Genomic DNA, 25,479 nt, shown 5'->3' with positions numbered 1-25,479 from the left:
CGATTCCCGGTCAGGGCGCAGGCCCGGGTTTCGGGCTCGATCCCCAGCAGGGGGCGAGCAAGAGGCAGCCGATCCGTGACTCTCATGGATGTTTTCCTCTCTCTCCCTCTCCCTTCCTGTCTGAAGTCAATAAAAACCTATTTTTTAAAAAATCACACAGGTGGGAACGTCAGAGAGGGATTTTGGAAACCGCGCTCTCAGTCTCCCCACCTCCCACTCCAGCCGCCCCTTCAGGCCGAGGCTCTCTCGTAGTAACAGCCGCCGAAGGGACTGCGTTTGTGTCCCAACATCCTTCCCCCTTGTTGGCCAGCAGGCACCGGACAAACGTGGGGGAAATCAGACGGAAGTAGGCCCAGTTTCCAACCTTCGGCCCAGTAAGGTTTCAGCGAGGGCTCACGGACGGCAGACGCCCAGAATGGGAAACTGAGTCTTGGAGAGCAGCGAGGACGGGGTCCCCTCATTCGGCCCCAGCTTTCTGGCCAACACGTGAACCCGACCCGGGGCTTCCGTCCCTGCGTCAAACCTCAAGCCTGCCCGCTGTGCCCGCTGTGCCCGGTTCGCACCCGCTTCCTGCCCTGTGGGAACCACAGCTGCCCGTGGGCCCTGCTCTCTCTCGGCCTCACCTTGGGGCCGTCTCTCCGGCTGCTTTATCCTGTTTACCCGCCTCCCTTTCATCTTTCGCGGTAAGTGGGGGGCAGGAAGCGGCAGCAACAGGAAGGCAGAGGGAGACCCAGGCGGGGGACCGGGCTGAGCGTGGAGAATCCCCTGGAACTAGCGACGGAGCCGACGCAGGAGCCTCACGGGAAACCGACCCGGCTTCGCCCACGCGGTTTATCCCTGACCCGGCCTGATCGCCCAGCTTGCCGGGCAGGTTTGTTCTGAAGGGTTTGATCACTGCAAAATATTAAACGAGGAAACGGCTACGAAACAAACACCGCCCTGCAGTGCGAGCCTGCGGACGTAACGCTTCCCCGGCTGCCACGGTAACGTCAGGGCCGCTCGGTGCCCGGCGCCCAGTGGGTACTTAACAGTGCGCGAGGGCCATCTAACTGGAGAAAAGGCAGTGACTAAACCTTCTGAGGACAACTCCAAGTGGAAGTTTTAACGTGTTTTAAACAATGGCAGCCTCAGCGGACTTAGCGCCTGGCCTTCAAGGCGTCTGTCTCGAGGAGGCAACGTGACGTGGGACTGAAAGGCCAGCGGTTAATTTAAAACTCCAGCATGTAAAAGACGGGACCTATGCATCTGCATACACTTCTAAAACAGATACCTATATAGAAATACGTTTTTAATTTTTAAAAACTTAATGAAATTTTTAATTTGCACCCTGGCCAGTGTGCTCAGTGGTTAGAGCGTCGGTCTGTGCACCCAGGGGTTGCCGGTTCAAGTCCCAGTCAAGGGCACGTACCTGGGTTGCAGGTTCGATCCCCGGCCCTGGTCGGGGTGCAACTGATGTGTCTCTCTCACATTGAAGTTTCTCTCTCTCTCTCCCTCCCTTCCACTCTCTCGAAAAAAAGTCAATAGAAAAAAATATCCTCAGGTGAAGATTAACAAAAGTAAAAATTAAAAATAAAAATAAGTTAATTTGCAACGTACACACACGATTTTTGAAGAAGAAACACACTAACACAGTGACCATCTTTAAAGGAACAGCTCGGGAGCCGTTGAGCCGCACCTGACACCGGGGTCAGCAAACTGCATCTGCAAAGGGCCAGAGGGTAAGTTTACAGCTTTGCAGACCATGAGTCCCGGTCACGGCTCCTCAGCCCGGCTGTTATCACGGGAAAGCGGCTACAGACGAGACATAAGTGACCCAGCGGGACTGTGTTCCTACGAGACTGTGTTTACAAAAAAACAGGCCTGAGTCCCAGCTGGTGTGCTCAGTGGTTAGAGCACCGTCCTCTGCACCAGGGGGTCAGAGGTTCGATTCCTGGTCAGGGCACATACCCAGGCTGTGGGTTCAATCCCTGGTCGGGACGAGTAGGGGAGGCAACTGACCGACGTTTCTCTCTCTGCCCCTCTCTCCCTTCCTCTCTTTCTAGAATCAATTAAAAAAAAACACACAAAAAAACAGGCCCGAGGCTGGACCTGGGCAGCAGGTCAGTTGGCCGCCTCTGCTTTATACCCACAATTACAGGAAGGGCTCAGGCAGATTAAAACAATCCAGAGAGAGCTGAGCACACACTGCTGTCTGCAGGATGTCCATCCAGACTTAAAAAAATCCAAATCTTAACAGGTGGTTCATTCCGAGTCATCACAGAGACAGTGGGACCCGGTTCATGGGCTCGAGCCTGCCACCTTGTGGTCACCGTGAGGAGCGGCCGCCAGGTCGGGCGGAGTCCAGTTCTCCCGGTCCATGGGCTGTGGGCGGGACAGTGGCCGCAGGACTCGGGACGTCAACAGGAGCAGGGGCACCTGGCTTCCCGCAGCCTGGGCTTGGGGAATCTCCCCGAGAGCCCCGGAGAACAAAAGGATGATGCTCTTGCCCGGCAGGGGCTGCCCTTCGCTCCAATTTTGAAACCGAAGGCGTTTTTCTTTAACCCAAGTTTTTAAAAGAAAATAAATTCAAAACCCCAACCTACTAAATGGAGCCCAACTCCAGACCTGGGGTGCTCAGGGCTCTCTCGCCCTAGGGAGCCACCTGAAGGAGTCAGGCGAGGGGAGGGGACAGGCTCAGGGCTCGGACACAGGCGGGAGGGACAGGGCGACGGGATTAGGGCAGGTGCCCGGTGACGCTCCAGGGCCTGGGGACTCAGAGCAGGGGGCTCACCCTGGGGTCCCAGGAAGGCCTCACAGGGCAGGGAGCACCGCACAGCTTCTTTTAGTTAACGCTCACCTGAGGATGTTTTTCCATTGATTTTTAGAAAGAGGGGAAAGAAGGGAGGGAGGGAAAAAACAGAGGGAGAGAGAGACATCGATTGGTTGCCTCCCACATGCATCCCGACCAGGGTGGGCGATCGAACCTGCAACCGAGGTACGTGCCCTTGACCAGGAATCAAAAACCCCCCGCCCTGCGGTGTGGGGGCCGACGCTCTAACCACTGGATTTGCCGGCCGGGCTTACGCTGCTTCTTTCAGCTTGAGCACAAGGTTGCCAGAGGGGGGGAGGCAAGGTGCCCCCCAGAAAGGGAGGCAGCAGGTGGGGCAGGGTGGGGGCTCCACCGACGGGCTCCCCCTCAGACTCGAGCTCCGAGCCCAGGAGACAAGTGATCCAACACGAGCTCCGAGCCCTGTCCACCTTGGGCATCTCGTGTCCTTCACACGGGGAGACGCAGGCCCGTGGCTGGGGCGCGGGGACATGCACGGCAGGGGCGGGACTGGGCGCCAGGATCTCCGGTGGTTCCTGGCACTTCTGGGTCCCTATCTCTACCCACGGCCCCCAGATGGTGGCCTCTGCCCCTTCTCCCTCCAAAATGACAAACAGCCGCAGCCTGGTGAAGCTCTCCAGCTGGGACGGGTGGGCCTGTAGCAAAACAGTTACCCTCCCCCGTCAAGGACGAGAGCTCCCAGCCCCGGTGGCATCGCAACAGGAAACGCAGGCTCCGGCTCCGCAATCAGCTCATCTCACACTCACCTGGCAGGCGACCTGCCAGACCCGTCCCCCTGTGGTCAAGTTTGAGAGCCCCCCCCCCAGGCACCTGGCCACGTCGCCCGTCTTACCTGGGCTGCTGGCGAGGAAGGCGAGGGGGCCCTGGCCAGGCTCGGCGGGGCTCTCGGCGCGGCGGGGTGGGCTGCCCAGCAGCGGGGTGCCCCCCTCCAGCTCGGGGCGCGTCCTCACCAGGAGGCCCAGGCTGGGCTGCGAGAGGAAGTCTCTGAGCGCCGAGGAGCTCAGGGTGGCGGCCGCGCGATTACTGATCTCGAGAATCTCATCTCCCGCCTTCAGCCCTGCAACCGACGGAAAATGTTTAGTTTCACACAGAGCGGCAGCACCTCGAGCTCTGCTGCGCCGGGCCCCCGAGCTCCGGGCGGCCCCAGCCCGGTGCCCCCCCCACAGACGGTGCCCCGGGGGCAGCTCGTGGGGGCCTCGGGCCGGCCCTGCCCTGAGCACAGCCGAGCAGACTTACCCCAATCTCTCCTCACAGGTGCTAATTCCAGGAGAAGAGCAGAAAGGCTCTCTGGTTACTGTGCTGATGGTTTTTGTTTAAAATATGGGGGTTTTTTAATTGATTTTAGAGAAAGAAGAAGGGAGAGGGGTAGAGAGAGAGAAACACAGAGAGACATCGATCAGCTGCCTCCCGCGTGCCCCCTACTGAGGATCGAGCCCGAAACCCGGGCCTGTGCCCTGACCGGGAATCGAACTGGCGACCTCGCCATGCACAGGCTGAGGCCCGGCCACGGAGCCGCACCGGCCGGCACGGTGCCAGCGTCTGTCCACGCTCACCCCGCACACGCAGCTCAGCCACTGTCCCCGGCCGCGTCTGAGCCGAGGTGCGAGGAACGTGACCCCGAGACGACCAGGGGGGTCCTACCCCAAACACGTTTAAAGACCACGACTTACAGACCACGACTTGCGATCGTTGTTGCCCCCCCCCTTTTTTTTTTTAACCATATCGGGACCTTGGCGTGGCCACCGTGTGGAAAGTCCCCGAAGGGTCTGCTCCTTTGGCACAGCGGCTGGGGCAGCTGCCCACGCCTGGGACCCAAAGGGGCAGCCCGGCCTCGGAGCACAGGACGCTGGGACCGGCCCAGGAGCAGCTCAACCCGCTGTTAGAAGAACATTCCGGAAGCAGGAGAGCTCAGGAGAGAACATGAAAGTATCTCGTCAGCTAAGCAGAAAGAAGTCTTACAAGCTAAGAGCCCGTGCGGCTCACAAATAAACACGCGCACCCCAAGGGCCGGCTGAGCTGGGGCCAGCGGAAGAGTGGGGTCTAACGAGGCCAAGCTCCCCTGGGGCCCAGGCTGTCCCGAGGGCGACGGCCGGGCTGAGTCCAACGCGCGGCCGAGGGAGCTGAGTGACGGGCGAGGAAAGACCAGACTTAGACGCTGTCACAGAGCAGAGAGCAAGCAGCTGTCGAGGAGGGAAACGGGGGATGAGAGCTGGGGGGGGCTGGGGCCTCAGGGGCGTCTGGGGGCCTCAGGGGCCGGGCGACCTCTCCTGTCCCAGGCTCCATCCTGAGCACCACCCAGCACAACACTGCCCCTCGATGGGTTCGTAGTCAGACAGTGTCTGTGGCCTGAGGATGGACGGACGCACAGCCCCTGCGGAGAACAGAGCCGCAGGGGCGAGCGAGAGGCGTGGAGCAGGCGGCCGTGTGTCTGTCTGTCTGACGCCAGGTTCTGGGATTCAGAGAACCAAACAGGATGTGACTGAAACCAGGGCGCTGGGTCCCCACGCGGGGCCCGCCCACGGCTCCCTCGCTGAGCCGACAGCCCAGGCGCGTCTCAGGCTTGAGGGGGAGAGACCCTGTCACGTCTGCTTAGTGACACGCGGCTCGGGACTGTCCACCGGGGGCCTAGAACGGGGGCAGGGAAATCTCTTCCAGAGCCGTCAGCCGTGCCCCCGGGTGGCCCTGACCTCACCCGTCACAGCTGTGCCGCTCCCGCCCGGGCTCCCAGCACCCGGCACGGAGACACGCCCAGGTCACCACGGGCCTCACACCAGGCCGAGCTGAGCAGACCCGGGCGACGTGGCCCCCACTTCCCAGCGGCTCCACGCGTCCTGGGGCAGACGTGGGCCTCCCACCTGAGCGCACTGACCCACGTGTGGGTCCTTCGCGTCTAACAGGCGTCATCTCGCCACCACCTGGGCGAAACTAAAAACCCCCACACCCAGGAGACGAGACGCAGGTGGACGCTAAGCCCCACCTCCCTGCCCAACGTGAGTGCGGTGAGGGGGGGGTTCCAGGGTCCCCCTGAAATTCACACCACCCAGAACTGCAGAGTGTGGCCTCATTTGGAAAGAGGGTCTTGGCAGACGTAACTCAGATTCGGCTGAACTGGGCGAGCACGCACGTCCGCTGTTTTAATCACCAGTGTGTGGTCGTTTCTCTCTCCAGCCGCAGGAAGCCAGCGATCTAAGGTGAGAGGATCCCCGACCGCAGAGAGGCTGGGGCGGTGGGGCCCCCTCGAGGGGCACAGGCAGGGCTCGGCCAGAAGAGCCCTCCGAGGGGACAGAAGGCTGCGTGGTGACCCCCAGGCTCCCCACGTCTGCAGGTCCCTCCATGAACGGCCACCGCGAACACCTGCGGGAAGGGCTGTGCCGGCCCAGCGAGGGGCAGCCAGCTCTGACCGCGGGCACCCAGGTCCGCCGTCCGTCCCGGGCGGTGGGGAAGGACAACCCCACAACCCCATCTGTCCGGTCAGCACGAATTTCCCACCTGCCCCGGGGAAACCGGCTGGTATCGGATGAAAAATCCAAGACTGTGGCTTTTCTTACACACCTGGGTTTACGGAATAACGTCCGGTTCCCTGGAGGGGTTTCAACGAGACCAGGTTCAAACACTCTTTACAGGGCACCCTGTCAAACGGTCTCACCCGCCAGCTGGAGGAAACCCAAAGGCATTTAAGACGGACGGACAGACAGGCAGCCCAGCCGGGCGGGGCTCAGCGGCTGAGCATCGACCTAGGGTCCAGGCGATCAGGGTTCGATTCCCGGTCAGGGCACAGGCCCGGGTTTCGGGCTGCAGCTGATCAATGACTCTCATCATTGATGTTTCCATCTCTCTCTCTCCCCCTCCCTTCCTCTCTGAAATCAATAAAGATATATTAAAATAATAATAATAGGACAGACGGAGCGCACAGTGAGCGACTCACCTTTCTTGGAAGCTAAGCCGGTTTCCTTCACGCTGTTCACGTAGAGCCTCCGGACGCCCTCTTCCTCCACGGACGACAGCGAGAACCCTGGAAGCACAGAGACGGGTGGGCCTCGCACCTCTGGGTGCTGAGCAGGCAGCCGGCGGGGCCGCAGCGAACGAGGGCCGCTCGGGGCCGCGGCTGTGCTTTGGTTTTCCCTGTTCACACTGTTTTACAAGCAGGAAAACGCCTTTTGAGGTCCCTTCAAAAGAAGTCGCTACCTGTGAAAGTTACCACCACCCGGCCCCTCACTCTCCCGACCTGTGGGCTCCGAGGGAAGACGGTCATTGTGTTCTACCCGCTGGCCCGTGGCCACCGCAGGCCACAGCCCCGCCTTCCTCGGCTTCCCCCGCGGCACAGGACAGCGAGATTCCCCGGGGCCCCTGGCTCTTTCCAGTTCCCCTCTGCCCCGGGACACGTCACACACGCTGCCACACGGACGCCGCTCTGATTATTAAAATTCTGCAAACAGCCTGGCCGGGCGTGGCTCAGCGGTTGAGCATTGACCTGGGATCCAGGCGATCGGGGTTCGATTCCCAGTCGGGGCACATGCCCGGGTTGCGGGCTCGATCAATGACTCTCATCATTGATGTTTCTCTCTCTCTCTCTCTTCCTCTCTCTGAAATCAATAAAGATATATTTTTAAAAATAATAAAATAAAATAAAATTCTGCAAACAGCCTCAAGCAGCAGCTCCCTTTAAATCCAGCCTCACACTGAACCTGACTGATCTCAAGACAAGCGTCTGAGGACCTGACACACGGCCAAGTATCCCTGAGCTCAGAGCCCACCAGCTAATCGATCTCTGGCTTGGCTACATCTTTCAGAAACATGGGCGGGACATGCCACGAAAATGTTACGTAGTCTGGGGGCCTGGGGGCTCCCGCTCCTCTGGCTGCAAGGCCTGGTCCCCTCTGCTCTAGAAAGTCTCGTGTGAAATCTCTTCCGATCGATGGGACGTCCAGGACACACGCGCCCCCTCCTCAGGATAAGATGCTCGGGTGGGTCATCTAGAAGGGCCACGGAAACGAGGGGACAAAACCTCGGCTCCGAGCGGGAAGCAATCCCGTCGGGCAGAGGCCCAGGGACTTAAACAAGCGGATGGTCGCAAAACAGAATCATCCTTTACGGGACGGGGCCCGGAGAGAACTGGGACTTTGAGGCCGCGTGTGTCATAACGAACGTGTGTTTTTTGTTTCCTTCGCAGGGCGAGGAAAACAGGAGCCCACATGTGGGCAACACGACCCACGGCCACCGCCCACGACGGTCTGAGGATCCCTCAGACGGAGAACGGGCCACGCCCGGCACACTTTCCAAACGCTTCATTTTTTTAAAAAAAAATATATGTGTTTTTATTGACTTTAAAGAGAGAGGAAAGGAGAGGGAGAGAGAGAAGCATCAGCGAGAGGGAGAAGCACCGGTCGGCTGCCCCCTGCAGGCCCCCGACTGGGGATCGAGCCCGCAGCCCGGGCCTGTGCCCTGACCCGGAATCGAACCAGCAGCCTCCTGGCGCAGGGGCGACGGTCAGACACCTGAGCCTCTCCGGTGGGGCCCGAGGACGGCACACGGTGGATCGTCTGCGGTCCAGGAGGGAAGAGTTTTTCCTTTTAGCTGTGAGAACAGTCCCAGAGTCAAGGGCTATGTCACGGGAATGAATGGGCAGAATTCATTCAAATACGGGCACTTCCTCTCTAGAACGCGACCCGTCTGTAAGTCCTGAGACCAAAACTTTTTTTTCCTATGGAACATAAAGGGAGCGGACGGACGGGGTGCCGGGGACCAGCTCGGACGGCAGGCGCCAGGCGGGGCCGGGAGCCGAGGGTGTGACGTCACCTGAAGACAGGATCACGGCGACGGCGGAGGGGCCGCCGGCCGGTCCCCCTTCTCGTTTCTCCTCCCTAAGAACGAGGGGAGGAGGCGCCTGGCCTGAAGTGACTGTGAGTGTCCCCCGGAAACCGGGAGTGGACCTGAGTAACAGCCGGGACGTCTCAGGGGGGGGAGTCTCCGTGACAGGGACAGGACTACAGAAAGGACAGTGACCACAGCTCCTGGGAGACCTCTCAACTGGAGCCAACAACTTACAAGGGGACAGAGCACTGGAGCCCACCCTGGGGGTCCCATGGGCTCAGGGTCGCCAGGCATCCTCTGGGTGCCAGAGATGTGCACCCCGGGGTACGACCACCTCCTACATCCACACACACGGGAACCCTCGGCTTCCTACGAGGAGACCAAAGGGCACAGTGGTTTTAGCAAAAAGCAGGCACTCGAGTGAGATTCCTTTTCTCCTCAACGGGACAGAGCCTTCCGACCTCCAGCAACAAATGCGAGGTGGCCCAAAGCGGCCCCCACGCGCCAGGCGGGGCGGCGGACGGGGCTCCTGACCCTGACGATGGAGCAGGCGACGGAGACCGAGGGAAAATGCCGAGACGACACGCGGACGCGGAGCACGCGGGGGTGGCTCAGACGGAAAGCGGGGCCAGAGCGGCCACGGCAACAGACGAGGACTCACACCCCGGTTCCGGGAAACACGGACACTCAGAGCGAGAGACGGGGGAGACACCAGCGACAGAAACACGATGGTGGGGCTCCCGGAGGAAAGGGAAGCCTGTGGCGGCAACGGTGCCCCCCCCCCCCCCCGGCGCAGCCCGGGGACCACGCGCTCGGTCCACCGCGTGGCTGTGAACTGGCTTCAACGTTGCCGCCGTGTTCAGACGTCCTCGGAAAGTCACAGTCGTCGCCACGACCCCGTCCGGAGGCCTGTCCCCGCCGGGAGTCGGTGAACAGGAGGGTGGTCTTGGGACCCCCCCAGCACCCCAAGTCCCGCTAACATTCTTTGGGGTGAAGGGACAATACTGCACGTTTTGGGGAGAGGAATGTGTAACTTCTTCATGACCAGTGTCCATCGTAATGAAAAATCACCCGCCCCCCATAAACCCATGGCCTTCTTAACGGCAGCAGGACCCCAGTGATTAAAGCTGTGAGACCTGGAGCTGAAGCCCTGTCCCACCCAGCGCGGTCACCTCTCTTTTTTTGGCTCTAACTTGAGAAACACCAAAGATGAAAGGAAGAGAAACACACCGTAATTTTCCCCGGCCGCATCCGACTTCTCAACCTGGAGCCTCCGAGTGACTTTCGGACAAATTTCAATTTCTTGGTAGAGCTGGAAATGACAAAGGAGAGTCTAATTAAGGTTTCGTTACAGACGTTTTAGAAACGGTCCTCGTTCTGTGAATCTGTTTCCTCACGACTGACGCTTGGAAGCAAGTTTTCACCCCACCCGTGTTTCTACGGGTCGCTTAGAACCCCAGCAGCAGCGTGTGGCTCCCGCTCCCGAGGGACCCTCGGCCTCTCTGTGCGACCAGGAGCCTCCTCACCCTGCAGCTGCCGCGGGCCTGAAAAATAACCCTGAAGTCATCGAAATCGCCGGTGCTGGGGAGAAATGATGAAAGTCAGGGACAGGTTGGATGGAAATTAGGCTTTTGATGCTGAGCACAGTGGATAAAGCCATCGAATTACATACAATGCCCAGCACCTGACACTCTGTGTTATTAACCAAGTCACTGCAATAACGAATTAGTTAATTAAATAAATATCAAAATGAAAAGGTCAGGAAGAGGTGGCCGAGATCCCGCCGCGGGCTCCGTGGAGACGGGGGAGGTCTCCCTGCTCTGTCCCTTCTGTCCACACCCCAATCTGCCGCAGAAGTTCAGGGCAGGACAGGGAGACGAATTACAGCAAAAAATGGACCATTATATAAATAGGGGACATTCCGGTTTTTTAAACTTTTTAAATTTTTTTTTTTAATTTCAGAGAGAAGAAGGGAGGAGAGAGGGAGAAACATCAATGATGAGAGTCATGGGCCGGCTGCCTCCCCCACGTCCCCCGCTGGGGACAGAGCCCGCAACCCGGGCCTGTGCCCTGACGGGGACTGAACCAAAATCCAACCAGGACCACCTGGTTCACAGGTCGACACTCAACCACTGAGCCACGCCAGCCGGGCAAAGACGTTCTCTTTCAGCCACCGGATTGTACCAACGTCACCTAGAAAACCTAAGCTGACCAACTCTCTAGAAACCCAGAGACACCGAGGCAAAGAGATGAGAGAAACCTGCAGTTAACACGTCAGAAATTTTATTTCCATTAACACAATGGCTCTCACTCTCTGCGTCTGGGACTATCATCACCAGGGACAGTAACTTCTGAAGGTTCTGCCAAGTCCCCTTGTCCCCACACTCGCTCTCTGACACGACAGGGCCCCCACATTACAGCCGACGGGAACAAGGCTGAGGAGGGAGGACCGTCTTGCCGAAGGTCACAGCCCGGATGGGCGAGCGGGGATCTGAGCCCAGGTCTCTCCACTGCACCGAAGTGCCTCCCAGGCCACCTCCTCTGAGACTCGATCCCTTCCCATGTACGCAGGCCAAAGGCCACTTCCAAAATCTACGATAAAAGTTCCAAAACAAACGTGTCAGAGGCTCACGAGGAATTTTTAAATTGCCATTCAGTGTTGCAGGGCACTAACTAAAAAGGAGCCTTGGTCTACACTTGCCCCACCTCTGACAACACAGCCATTCACTCAGAAACCATTCGACCCCGGCAGGTGGGAAACGATGCCAGCTTCTCTCTGCCCACTTTTTTCGGGCATCTGACAGGGGGCGAGGGGAACATGTTGAGGATTCAGAAGACTGGAGAAGAGTCTGCGAGAGCGAGCGAGGGAGCGAGCGAGGGAGGTGGGGGCAGGAACCCGACCGCGCAGCCCAATCCTCTAGCAAACCCTCCTGCAGCGCAATTTCCACCAAACGCAATGTGTTACAGGCGTAACTTCGTGGGGTTTTATTGTTACACTTCAGAAATCGTTTCATACAAATAAATTCTGAAATTAGAAGGAATCTGTTATAATACTGATCCTTCGTTCAGAAAACATGGTCACCGAAGTTGTAAACACCGAATATTATGAAGTTTGTGACACGTCTTGTAAGGCCACCGAATGCTCCACAAAACGCTGTGTCCAACGTGTCCTGGGCCTTCGATCTGTCAACTTCCTGAAGAGCCCGGCTCCTCCCCTAGGGGGCAGTAGGTCACTGTTTGTTTTAACCATCTCGGGAAAGTCTCGGTGGTTTTCCAAAGGCCCCGTGGCCTGGGCTGGTGGGGAATTTTCCTGTCCTTCCCAGGGCGCCCCCTACTTTGTAACTGGTTTCAAAGTCTCCGGGTACTTTTCCCATCTCAGACAATTAATTTAGAGTCATACAGACAGACCCCTCGGCCACAAGACTTTCTTAGGCTAACATTCAGCATAATAAAAAAGCACCACTGAAATACGTAACTTTTAAGAAGAGTCTGTGCTTTAATATATTTTCCACGTACCCACAATATCTGAAACTGGAAATTCTGAGAGTCAGTATTTTATACATAAACATCCTTGACAAGGAAGCGTCACACGCGTGCCCTTTATTTTATCAAATCAGCAGTGTTCTGTGTTTTCTCTCTCCTCAAAAGCCGGATTTAAAGATCATCAGACTTGAGAAAAATAATACTCAGGTACCTGAAGTACGACACAACCGAGACCATTTCCTACCACGTCTCCCTGGGTGCCTGGGCCGAGCCACCATCACCCACAGCCTGAGCTACAGCTCACCTGCCTCCTGCGGGTCCCAGCTCCTCTTACGCCCTGAGGTCCACCGGCCGCACGCCAGCCACCGCGAGCCTATTACAGCGGAGTTAACAGCGCCCTTCCTCGCCTGAGGTTTTCCTCCTCACTGAGGCCCCGCACGGCTGGCCTGCTCCCCTCTCCCTCGCCGCCTGAGTCCCCAGACCCCCGCCCTGCCCACGGATCCTGCCCACACGCCTTCCTCCCAGACACCTCCATGCTCTCTCCCCGTTCAAACATCGCGTCTGAAAGAGCAGAGCCAGAAGCCGCCTCCAGATGCCCCGTCGATCCATCCGTCCGCCTATCCATCTCTCTCTGCCAGGACCTTTTCTTTCCGAGCTCTTAACATCCCCTAAAATATTACACGTGTTTACGGTCTTACATCTGCCTCCACAAACTTCAACGTCGCTTCTAGAGGAGCAGAGATCTGTGTGCGTGACCCAGAGCCCAGAGCAGCCACAATGGGGCCCGGCTGCCGGCTCGATCCCCGGTCAGGGCACATGCAGGAGGCGCCCGATCGATGTTTCTCTCCCTCTCTTTCTCTCGTTCCTCTCTCTAAAATCTGTAAAATCATATCTAAAATAAAATAAAATACCAGTGCCCACTCCTCTGCGAACTCCCACTGCTTTCAGGGACGGCCGAACATGGGCTCAGCGCTTTGCTCTTCCCCTGGAGGCACCATGGGAGCGTCACACACACAAACCCTTTCTTGTATTTCCCTGAAAACACGTAGAGGGGCCCGGGGACACTTTTTGGGAAAACGGGGACGTTCTGTGTCCCGACCGCAGTGCGGAAGCACAACCACCGCACCCTCCTGTCGGAACTCGCTCAGCCGCGTGCTGAACACCGGTGAGCTTCGCTGTGTATTAAACAGACGTCCAAAGAGTTGATTCAAAACAAAATTCCTGCCACATTTTAACCACACTTCCCCTTTCAGCAGGGGACTCCCCAGGCTCGGGTTTTCAGTTCTGCTGGCTGCGGTGACACCCCGCTGTGGTGACACGGTAACCATGGGCACGTCCCTGCCGGCAGCCAGCGCCCCCCTCCGAGGGATGAGTCAGTACAGGGGGGGAGCAACTCCAGGAGGGAGGGGCCCTGCTCCCCCAGGTTCCTGGAACTGAAGACGCACCACTTGGCTGACAAACAGGAACACATCACAACGCGATTGCCCTGACAACCATTTACTGAGAAGCCACTACGCAAACCGTTACCTCTGATCTTCACAAAACCCTAGACATTAATATCATGGCTTCATTTTCTTGCCAACACCACAGATTAGGAAGCAGCAGAGAACTCAGCCCTGCAGTGAAACTCGAGACACACACGCATGTCCTGGGCATCTGTATAAATATAATACAAAAGGCTGGGTGGGACGTAGAATTAAATGGCAGCGTTTCCGCTCAACAGGATGCGACCCATCGGTTTCAACAGGCAGGAGAGAGTCACAGAGGATTGGAGTTGGTGCTTTTTTTCTGACAACAGCCAGCGGATCTTTGAGTCCGAAGACCAAGCCTGGAGACGCTACCAGGAAAGCCAGGGATCGTGTCTGAGCATCTCCGGGCTCAGGTCTGCAAGGTGGCACAGTGTGGCTCCTGGCACAGACGGGGGGCACCTCCATCAATTTCAGAATTTGTCCGGCCTCACCAACCATCATTCACACAAGCACACGAGTGTTTTAAAAATAATCCCCTGCAGCCAGCCAGTGTGGCTCAGTGGCTGAGCGCCGACCCATGAACCAAGAGGCCCCTGGTTCGATTCCCGGTTGGGGCACATGCCCGGGTTGCGGGCTTGATCCCCAGGAGGGGGCGTGCGCGAGGCGGCCAACGGGTGCTTCTCATCGATGTTTCTACGTCTCTAGCCCGCTCCCTTCCTCTCTCTCTAAAAATCCATATAAACGTATTTTTTAAGAATTATAATAACAATCCCCTGCCGAGTGCAGCATTACCAGTTCGTAGATGTCCTCCTCGGGCTCCGGCACGTAGACCTGCAGCGTGTTCTCGATCAGAAACTTCAGACGCAGGTAATGAGCGGACGGGTCCAGATGGTGCGTCTGGGACAAAAGGAGAGACATGGAGAGAAAATGTTCAGCAGGAAACCGGAGTCCCGGGTCCTCACAGAGCTTCCGGAATAACAGCGACTGTCCCTGCAGGGGGGCGCAAGGCTCTGTGCTTCCCAAAGGTTTACATCTAAAACCCAAATCTTGCCCGGCCAGGCGTGGCTCAGCGGTTGAGCGTCGACCTGGGATCCAGGCGATCGGGGTTCGATTCCCAGTCAGGGCACATGCCTGGGCTGTGGGCTCGATCAATGACTCTCTCATCATTGATGCTTCCATCTCTCTCTCCCCTTCTCCTTTCCTTTCTCTAAAATCAATAAAGATATATTAAAAAATAAAAAAGAAAACCCAAACCTCAGGTAATTCTAATTGGACCTGTTACTAATATCCCACAGGTGCCTCACGGTTCACTTCCGCCCACCTGAGCCATTTAAGCTTCATGACATGGGTTTTGCAGCAAAGCCCATCAGGCCAAAGGGGTCAACGTGGGGGGCGGGGGGGGAGACGTCTCTAATACTCCCAACAATAAAGATAAATAAAAACCAAAAAAAGTTATCAGACCGAAGAGGCCCCTGAACATCAGTCCAAACACACAGAGGTGGTTAGAGAGGCGACGAGAAAGGCCTGGCGGTGCCGACAGCGACAGGAAAAAGCTGCGCCCGGGCGGTGTGGTTTTTGTAACCACAGCAAACGGGACCGTTGCTAGCAGTTCGTTTGCAAGCAAGTCCGCGTGGAGACAAGACAGTCGGGTTCCGGTCGTGTTTATATGGCCCAGTGAGGCTCCCGGGGGGGGGGGGGGGGCAGACGGGCCTGTGTCCAGCTGCGGAAACGCAGGGAAGGACTTGCCCAACGCCGAGGACTCGGATCTGCGGGCCTCCTCCTGTGGCCCAGAACCAGCCGGCTGTGTTTTTCCAGCTAAAAAGTTATCTTTGAAGGAAGGTTGTGGAAAAAGCAACGGCAGCCACGTGGTCTGATAAACAATCCTCGATGTACGTTCAAGAAGATGAGACGGAAGAAGAAAGGAGATGCTCTTGGAAAGTTCTGCGGCACCCGGCGGGCGCGGCTCAGCGGCTGAGCGTCAGCCGAGGACCCAGAGGGTCGGGGTTCGATGCCCGGTCGGGGCACAGGCCCGGGGTGCGGGCTCGACCCCAGCAGGGGGCCTGCAGGAGGCAGCCGATCAATGACACTCACTGATGTTTCTCTCTCTCTCCCCCTCTCTCTGAAATCAATAAAATAAGTAAGTAAAGCCTCTGTGGCAGCACAGAAATGTATCGTACACAGAAAATGCTGCAGTCATTTTATTAAACCACCCTTATCTTCTGAAGGTTCATCCTACAGATACGGTCGACAAAGACGTAACGTCTGGAATTTGCTTCCAAAACAACCCAGGGCTGAGAGCGGGAGTGAATGAAGGGAACAGATGCGATCATCACAGACCCCGGGATGGAGACCCGAGTTCCCTACGTTGGCCGTCTGACATTTTTCATAAATATAGGCTCTCTTCCCACCAAAAGCTCTACCGATGACAATTATTTCAACCTCAGTGAAGTTTATTTTTCACTAGTTTAATACTCTTTTTACTTACCCTGCCCTCCCCAAAATAAATGTTTAAGGCCAAACTAAGAACATCCCGATAATTATTTCAATAATAGTCACCGGTTCACAGGGGAAACCCCTCAGGTTGCAGACTCTGCATGAAGCACCACCAATGTGGAAACGGGGCCTCAGGAGTATGTGGTGTGGGAACAGTGGCTCTTTAGTAGGCGTGTGTGTACCTGTGTGCACGTGTGTGTGCATGTGTGCCCAGGTGAATGCACACGTGCAGAGCACCGACTGGAAGGCTGAGGCCAAGAGGTTCACAGTGTTTCCTCCAGGGTCTGTGGACTCATCCTGTGGACTCAGAGCCTGTCCTGACCTCAGTTTTCTAAAGAATTTCACAATGAGCCCATAATGTGTGTATTACAACTCACACACACACACGGAAAGAAGCCACTTAAGAGATAAAGAGCCCCAGCCCCGCAAAGGTGAAGAACCCACCACAGCTCACGTCCCGTCACAGAGGAAGCCGAGCTGCGTGGGAGGCCCCTCCCCGGGGCTCTGCGTCCCCGAGTGTGCGGAAAAGCCCCTCCTCGGTGCCTCCACTCCCCCGGGACACCACCCGGGGGCCTCACCTTGCAGATCAGCTCCAGAGTGTCCCGCGCGGTGTCGCCCGGCCGCACGACCGTCAGCGCAGACTGGTTGTTCGGCAGACAGAACCAGGACGGAGTGAAATACTCGTGGACCCAAATGTCACAGTCAGGATTCTGCTGGTGGACGCTGGGCAGGCCCATCTCCTTCTCCATCTGCAACAAGGAACAAAGTCAGGAGAGCGGCAGCCGGTGGGGTCCAGGGACCTCAGACCCCAGACGGTACAGGGGTCACCTGTTCCTACGAAAGGGCCCAGGGCAGAGGTGGGGGCCGTGGTGAAGGTCAAGGGGACTCCCCGGAGAGGAAGAAAGCCCTGAGAAAGGAGCACTGGTCGGGGCGGCCAGGGTCTCAGGCCTCACACCTGGTCCAGGACACCTACAGGTGAGTGGGTACGGAAGCGGGGAGGGGAGGGGAGGGGAGGGGAGGGGAGGGGAGGGGAGGGGAGGGGAGGGGAGGGGAGGGGAGGGGAGGGGAGGGGAGGGGAGGGGAGGGGAGGGGAGGGGAGGGGAGGGAGACCTAATCCATCCACTCAGCTCAGCTTCACTGCTCTCGGTTCTCCCATAACCACTGCAAACTCAGAGCGGAAAATTCCTACAGCGAGAACGTCTGCCCTGGGAGCTCCATGCTCCAAAGGCGACAGTGAGGAAGACGCTAAGGGCAGGTGGTGCCCGAGGACGGCCTGATTATCAGCAGCATCACTTCTGCGCTCGGAGGTGACCTCCGGTACCTGGGAGAGAGCAGCGCACTTCCCAGGTGGCGTCGGAGCACCTCGGGGTGAGCGTGAGGACCAAGTGAAGCCCTGTGTGAGGGCCCGCGCAGCGGCCTCCTGAGGCTGCCGCCTTCTCTCCGGCCTCCCCACCACCTTGCCGGGGGATCAGGACAGGCTCTGAGCCCACAGGGTGACAGGGACGTGTCTCAGGTACACGCTCAGCAGCCGGTTACATCTAAGCAACTTAAACAGCCAAAGCAGAAAACACTCAATGGACCAGTGAAACATCAGGATGAAGCAGCAGGAGCCTCATCTCTTTGAAACACGTGGAAAAAGAATGATGTCAGATCCCGGCCACGTAACAGTAACACTGAGTCTCGATTTGTGCTAAGTAACCAGCCGTGACGGCTGGTTTAGAACCAGGCCGCTGGTTGGTAAGCACAAAATCTACAGATTCCCAAGAACAGGCTGGAATCAGCGAAAGAAGCGAGTTTCCAAGCCCAGGCCGCAGTGGGACCATCGCAGGCCCCCTACGTGAAGGGCAGGCCCCAGGATGGGGTGCAAACTTCCTGCAAAGACGACCGAACTAAACTCAGCGGAGGCCTGTTCAGCTCTGCTTCTACACGGCGTCGCCTTCGCAGGGAAATCAAACTCCAGGAAAGGAACCGTCCAAAGGCAATCGGCCTGCCTCTCACTAACTAGAACGGACACCTTACCACCCGCCCCCCGTGGGCCTCTCAGCACGCGATCAGCCCCAGTTCTGCGTCTAAACTGCTCTTTGAGAACAAGGCATTCCAGCCAAGACATGGGATAAAGAAGGATCTTGGGGAAACAAAAAACAAAAAAGCAACACAGAAATCAATGGGAAAAACATGCAGTTTCCGGCATCCGTGGGTGGAGAGGACACCCCAACGCTGAACACGGGGTAGTAACGGGATAGAGCGAGATGGACCAGCTGCCTTCAGAAATGGCCACTGTGCCTGAATCGCAACAGGGACAGCGATTTAAATCCATCGAAAACAGACACGTGCAAAGAGAAAGCCACGGATGGGTATCTGCAAGGACAGCTCCGCTGTGTCTGTGACGACGTGATCCGGGGTAGGCTGGGTGCGAAAGGGGACAAGGCCTGCCCACAGCCACTCTTCTCCCCGCCTCCAGTCTCGAACACCCCACTGCGCTCTGGTTCGGGGCTCAGCCAGAGAGACCGTGGCTCTGGGCCACGGCTGACCACCAGTGCAGGGCTGCGTGGCGACGCTGCACTGAATTCTGCCACGTTGACTCTGAGTCTGAGAACCAGAGGGTCCCTCAAGGTCGCAGTCGCAACACCAGAGCACCCCGAACAAAGGAGCTGCCGGGATCACAATTGGGGTCTGAACACTCAGGATGTCCATTTACTTAGAGGCTAAAAAATGTGGCTGGGGGGGGGGGGGGGATCAATATTCTTTATGGGGCTCCAGTCAGAGTGGTTTGAAAGCTCCTTTAAATCCCAGCACAAGGCTGAACCAAGCCTGTAATCCTCTGACTGAAGCTCATGTAAATGCAGTTTCTGTAAAAGAACCTACGATCAGAAGAGTTCTTTGAAATTACTGGGAACGAACCAGCATGTGTGGGCGGAGAGGGAGGCCAACCCCACCTCTGGGCGGGGGGCTTGCACAGGAAATGGATCAGCAGTGGCACGAAGCGTTCAGCTCCAGAACCCTAGTTTCCTCCTAAGTTCTGGGTGGAAACTTACATTCAAATGACAGTCCTGCAAATGTAAGGCCAGCAGAGCACTCCTGTGGTTGCCACATTTTAATTTTTTTAAATATATCTTTATTGATTTCAGAGAGAGGAAAGGTGAGGGAGAGAGAGAGATAGAAACATCAATGATGAGAGAGTCATTGATCGAGCCCACAACCCGGGCATGTGCCCTGACTGGGAATCAAACCCCAATCACCTGGATCCTAGGTGGACGCTCAACCACTGAGCCACGCCCGGCCGGGCTGGTCACCACATTTTAGAAGTTAAACGCTTTGCAAGCTCTGTGGACCTGCAACCCAGCTTTAAAGGCCTGATTGCTTCAGCTTTTGAGAGGGAGTCCACTTAACCTTAGGATACCAAGAAGCCACGGCACAGTGCCACGCAATGCATTTGTGGCACTTTTAGAAAAGTTGCCTACGTTTATTTTTACCTTGCCATCCGGGACGGTGTCTTCAAATACGCCCTCCAAAGACTGCTTGACGGCGTCGGGTCCCTCACCAAACACCTGCGGGCACAAGAGTGTCGTGTGAGAAATCTGGAGACACGGACACACACACAGAGGAAGGGAAAGGATCACAGGCACGGCTATGCGCCAGCCTCACACACGTTAGATCTGCCAGCATCATGTCCGAGCTCAGGAGCCTGTGGAACAGACCACAGGGAACTCAGTCCTCTATCTAGATCCCTTCCCGCATCTCTGACAATTAAAATAAAGGTCTGCTTTGCTCAGCTGGCGTGGCTCGGAGGCTGAGCATCAACCTATGACCCAGGGGGGTCACGGTTCAATTCCCGGTCAGGGCACATGCCCAGATTGTGGGCGCGATTCCCAGTCGGGGGCGTGCAGGAGGCAGCCGATCAATGACTCTCATCACTGATGTTTCTACCTCTCTCTCCCGCTCCCTTCCTCTCTCTGAAATCAATAAAAACTTTAAAAAAAAAAAAAAAAGTCTGCTTTTACTTCTGGATAACCCTCCTAAATTTAAAGAAAATAAACTTGCAAAAGCCATGAACTGGACTCGTTCACGATGAACAATTTCTGCTAGAGACTCGTACACCTGGCCAGGTATCTAAAAGGTTGTTTTAATATATAAAATAGAAACCTGTCTAGTCCTTGGAACTGAACGAATCCCGCTAGCTTAAAGATATGACTGAACTCTTAACAGGGTAATGAAACCGCTGGGTATTCAAAACCTAAACGTGTGGACATGAGAAACTGTCTGCATCGGCTCCCAAACCCGCAGACACCATCAGGATAATTAATACTCAAGATCGGAAAAAGCTTCTGCCCTCAAAGCAAATGAGATTAAGAAACAGACAGTTTTTGTCCATTTCAAAGTCCTGAAGTGAGCAAACGTCTACGGGCACACTTGTGGCTCGTAAGCCACCAAGAGCCCTAGAACCCGGGAGAGAGGGAGTCACGTGAGCACACAGACCCTGGCTCCTCGCCCTGGGACCCTGGGAAGCAGAGAAACGGCTCACGTAATGTCAGCCCCGAAAAGTCAAGGGCAAACCACCAGGCGTCCGGGAGGCCGTCTCTGATCCAGGGCCAGAGGTGGCTTAGGAGATGCTGCCAGGGGCCCGCTTGCGTCCACAAGCCCAGCTTTCTCGGGAGACTCGGGAGAGACTGAGCACTTCCAGTAGCTCTGAAATCAGGCAGGGCTTGGAGAGGTGCTGGTGGAGCCTGGGTCTGGGTGGGGAGCGCGGCTCACAGCAGAGGTCAACGTTAGGGGCACAGGTCGTCCACACGAGGCATCGAGCACGACTGAAGCACTCGAGTCCACCAGCTGAATTTGTAATTTTTGTAATCCTCACCTGAGGGCATGTTCCCCATTGATTTTTAGAGAAAGTGTGTGGGGGGGAGAGAAACATTGATGTGGGAGACACACTGATTGGTTGCCTCCAACATGTGCCCCAGGGCAGGGCGGGACTCGAACCTGCAACCCAGGTGCGCACCCTTGACTAGGAATTGAACCTGCGACCCCTAGGTGAGCGGCTGTGGCTCTAACCACTGCGATGCTGGCCAGGGCTCAACTAGCTGACTTCAGACAACACTCAGTGTCAGTAAAGAGCCAAATGCACGCGTGAGCACACACCCCCCCCGAAGTGAGGTGCTGAGGGAGCCCCTGGGCTGGCCTTCTCCCCCGGACCCACCTGATTGATGCTGGGGTGTCCCTGCTTCTTCTTGGACGTTGTGTCCAGACCCCAGAGAGAAGAGAACCTGCTCCTCCGCTTGCTCGTGGACCGGGACATGGCCTGGGTGCGCCGTCTCACTCCCGTCTCGCCGGTGCGGGCGGCCACCTGGGGACGGCAAGGGGGACATGACAGGAGAGGTGTCGCACCGCTCGCCTGTTCCTGGGGACCCCACCGCCCCACCTTCACACACGGGTCCTCCGCCACGCCAGCCAGCACCGAGCTCACCCACACTGGGCGCCGGCCCAGCAGCCGGGGCCCTTCCTGGACTCAGAGCGTGAAGGTGGGCAAATGTGCCACCGTCTGACTCGGCCGTAAAGACACGGCACAGGCACAGGGTGCCCGTGGCCTGTCTCAAAGTCAGACGTCCTGGCCACGGGCTTGAACTCCTGCCCGACGTTAAGCCAACCCTGAACCCGACAGCGCAGTGACGGAAAACAGTGCCTGGGTGTCGGCAAAACAGCACCTGTGGGTCCCCGTGATTCCGCATTAAGCCTCAAACTACCGACCCCTCCATTCGGTTTTCTCAGAATCCCACAAGGTCATCTTCCTTACTGGACAGGTGACCGCTGGCCTCCGGTACCATTCTCCCTCCGGTCCCGTCGGAGAAACCGAGACGGAGCCGAGCACAGACGACCCAAAGCTCACGGATGCAGGAACAGGTGTGTTTGCAGTTCCAGGAACTGTCCTCAGAGAGGGTTTCACCTGGCAGGACGGCCCGAGTGGCTGGCTGGACCATGGTCCCGTACACCAAACGGCCACCGGTGGGTCTGATTCCTGGTCAGGGTGCCTACCTACGTTGTGGGTTCAATCCCCGGTCGGGGCGCGTATGGGGGGGCAACCGACTAATGTTTGTCTGTGTGTCTCTCTCTGTAAAATCAATAAGCACATCCTTGGGTGAGGGTTTCAAAAGAAACAGCCCTGGCCGGTGTGTCTCAGTGGTTAGAGCATCGGCCCAGGCACTGAAGGGTCTTGGGTTCGATTCCCAGTCAAGGGCACGTTACAGGTTCGATTCCAGGGCCTGGATGGAGCACATGCGGGAGGCAACCAGTGGATGAGTCTCTCTCACATCGATGTTTCTCTCTTTCCCCTCCCTCCCTCCCACTCTCCTTCTGGTTCCTCCTTCCTGCCACCAGAAGGGGCAGGTCACCCAGTTAGGGCGAGTCTGGGGACGTGGGGGGGGGGGCCTCACCCGCTAGGCCCCCACGCCCTAAGTTCAGGTGGGAGGAAGATAAAAGCTGTAATTTGTTTAAAAATAGAAAAAGGAACCTAAACACCACTGAGATTTTTGCAAGGTTCCAGCAGCCCAGACAAGCGTTTCAGAAGGAAGACTCCGAATTTCCACCTGCCACTGTGACAACTCCTCGGGCGGACACTGAGCTCTGTGCAGACCCCACAGAGTCCTTCCCAGGTGGACACGCAGGCCTACAGGTCACAGGCAACGTCCCAGGGACTGTGGGGAGCGTCAGCCAGGATGTCTCCGCAGGGCACCCGGGACGCTGCCAGTCTGACTGGAAAGAAAACTGCCCCACCCACCCTTTTTGCTGGAGGTGAAGGTCTCAGAACCTACTTGTCGGAAATTCCCACGCGGGCAGCTCCCCGTGGGGTGGCAGCCGCCTGGCAGTGTCCTCAGGGGTGAAATACTGCTGGGCACAGAGGGGCGCCAGCAGTGGGCACGCTGGGTGGAAGGCACACCCTCCGAGGTTTTCAGTATTCACCATGTAGACCCCCTGAAGCCCCCCGAGCAGCTGGCAAAGATCCCCACGTACATTAAAAACGGGGATCCAAACAGCTCCTCTGCAAGGCTATGGGGGACCGTTTGGGCCCCAGGTGAAAACAGAGAGGCCCTGCATTGTCTCAGCTTCGCACCTGAGAAGCCCAGGCTGGCGCAGACGCGGAGGGAACCGCCGCGGACAGGCCCTGGCCTGGGATTAGGCTCAAGGGGCGGCTGGCGGCAAAACCACGGAACTAAAGGCAGGCGTCCACAGCAAGTGTGCAGCCTTCCCTGATTCCCATCGCTCTCCACGCCGAAGGGAAGCGAGGTGGCGCAGGGATAAATGACCACGTGCTGCCCCATGAGCGTCACGACCAGCTACGCCCCTCGTCACAAGGGAGGCCAAGGCCCCTGAATAAACGGTGCTCAAGGCAGAAAGTCCAGGGGAAAATGCCTGTTTGGTCTCATAGTTTTATATCTATTTATACATAGATAAATAGGTACATATACACCATATATATGCCCAAGCGCATATACAGGGTGGGGCAAAAGGTTTACAGTTGTGAGAACACAAACGAAGAGTTTATTCTTGTAGTTATCAATGACTGTGTCTCACATCCATGTTCCCCCCCCCCCAAAAAAAAAAAAAAAAAAAAATCAATGGGAAAAATATCCTCACTCTCTTGGTGAGAATTGAAAGACACCCTACCTTGCCCGGCTACAGCAATTAAACAGCAACTCGCAGACGGGGGCGGGGGGACTCACACGACCATCAACACCCTCCGCTACCGGGGCCCGTGAGCCCCGACTCCAGCAAACGCTCTTCACGCAAGGTCCTCACAGTGATAACCTGCTGGGGCCCTGTGCTCGGCGACCCCAAGGCAATCGTGACTCAAAACGACCAAAGGGGTTTTGAGAAAAGAGCTGGCAGAAATCCCACGGGACGAGGGACGGGAGTTTCTCAACGATCTTTCCAGACAATGGCCCCCTCTGTGGCCAGCCGGGGACTCTCGTCCCGCTCACCTGTGCAAACGCAAACGCAAACGGTGCCGGTGACGGCCTCTCAGAGCGGCAGCCGGGACCTCCAGCGGTTACTGGGGGGCCCTCCCGTGAACAGCGCTGGAATTGCAGCTCAAATCTCCACCCTCCCCACCCCATCCCGGCACCGCGGCCTCACACCTCCTCCCCCCAGACCCCCACTTAAAAGTAGGAACAAAATACGTCCAGACAGAGGCTACACTGATTTTTTTTCCAAGGGGGAAAAAAAATCCCTGGGGTCCAACGACGAGGAGAGGTGGTAAAAATAAATATCCGATAAGTCAGACGGGGACATTCGCTGCCTGGAATCTCACCTCCTACAGGCACCGTAGGGTTGAACGGGAAAGGGGTACTGGACAGGCCCCGGGGTGCGAACCGGACCCCGCCCGGAGAGGAGAAGTCTGCAGGGACCCACAGGCAGCGCCCAGGACCCACAGGGAAAGAACGGAGCAGGAACAGCCGCACACCCGGGATGAAACCTCCCTGAAAATCGCGGACTAAAGCCTGAGGGAGGCACTAACGTCCAGCCCGGCTCCGCGGCTGGCCAGGCGTCCACGGCCTGAGCGTCCCAGGAGAGCACACATCACAGACACGGAGAAAGGACAGGACAGGCTCCGGGATGGATACGGAAGGGGCATCGAGTGGCTTCTCCGACCCTCCTCAGGGAGGGGAGAGCCAGTGGCTTCGAAGAAACTAACGCACAGAGGTTGTAGGTCAGCAGCACAATTATTTTCTCCAGAGGCTGCCCGCCCAGTAAAGGAAGGGCCCCTGGAGGCCCGCCGGGGTTTCGTATGAGTATCGATAACCCCCCTTCGCTGCATCGGGAGCCACCTCCATCAAATGCTCCCTCGATTCCGGACATTCCTACGAGGGGGTGAGTAAGAATTTTTACCCTGGTTTGCTGGCTGAACAGGCAAACTGAGATCTGGCTGAGGGTCTGGATCTCAGAAACAGTCCCAGAGCCACAGAGCATCCCATCCCCTAGATGCACCCACCCCAGCACCCGACTCGTCACAGGGCCTGGCAGCTCTGTGGAGGGTGTGGCCAGGCGACCACACCTGCACCGTCACCAGCAGAACAAGTCAGGGTGCCAGTCTGAATAACCCCAGAAATGGTTTAAGAATCCTTGAGATATGTAAATCTACCGGCATTATCTGAATGACGCTGCTGATCTACCGATAAAGAACCCGGGCTCCTCCCGTGAATCCCAGCTTGGAATTCGGTCAAAGGGCAGCCGACAGGCAAGGCCAGAGCATCGTGCTCGGGTCAAAGCCGTTTCCGGAACCTGAGGCGCCGCGTTTCCTGCCACAGCCAACAGGCCGAGGACAGTTCATGTTCAGGGGGTGTTGACTCGGATCCGCTAAAACCATGCCACCCGCCTAGCAATTTTTGAGCAGAAAAGAAACCTAAA

General features: G+C 57.1%; 1 protein-coding gene across 2 annotated transcripts in view; it reads right to left on the bottom strand.

The window, feature by feature from the left end:
• Positions 1 to 25,479, bottom strand: part of TIAM1 (TIAM Rac1 associated GEF 1) — a 215,199-nt gene that overhangs the window by 34,522 nt on the left and 155,198 nt on the right. For both annotated transcript variants that reach the window (XM_087818493.1, XM_087818492.1), the window contains 7 exons: positions 21,278 to 21,424; positions 19,557 to 19,631; positions 16,662 to 16,832; positions 14,383 to 14,487; positions 9,869 to 9,950; positions 6,753 to 6,839; positions 3,660 to 3,884 (listed from right to left, as the gene is read on the bottom strand). In XM_087818493.1, coding sequence (XP_087674619.1) covers positions 3,660 to 3,884; positions 6,753 to 6,839; positions 9,869 to 9,950; positions 14,383 to 14,487; positions 16,662 to 16,832; positions 19,557 to 19,631; positions 21,278 to 21,424 — 892 coding nt within the window. The remainder of the gene's footprint in view (positions 1 to 3,659; positions 3,885 to 6,752; positions 6,840 to 9,868; positions 9,951 to 14,382; positions 14,488 to 16,661; positions 16,833 to 19,556; positions 19,632 to 21,277; positions 21,425 to 25,479) is intronic.

The sequence above is a fragment of the Miniopterus natalensis genome, chromosome 6 (assembly GCF_054644295.1).
Source record: "Miniopterus natalensis isolate mMinNat1 chromosome 6, mMinNat1.hap1, whole genome shotgun sequence".
Taxonomy (NCBI): Eukaryota; Metazoa; Chordata; class Mammalia; order Chiroptera; family Miniopteridae; genus Miniopterus; species Miniopterus natalensis.
This window is presented reverse-complemented; position numbering and strand designations above follow the sequence as displayed.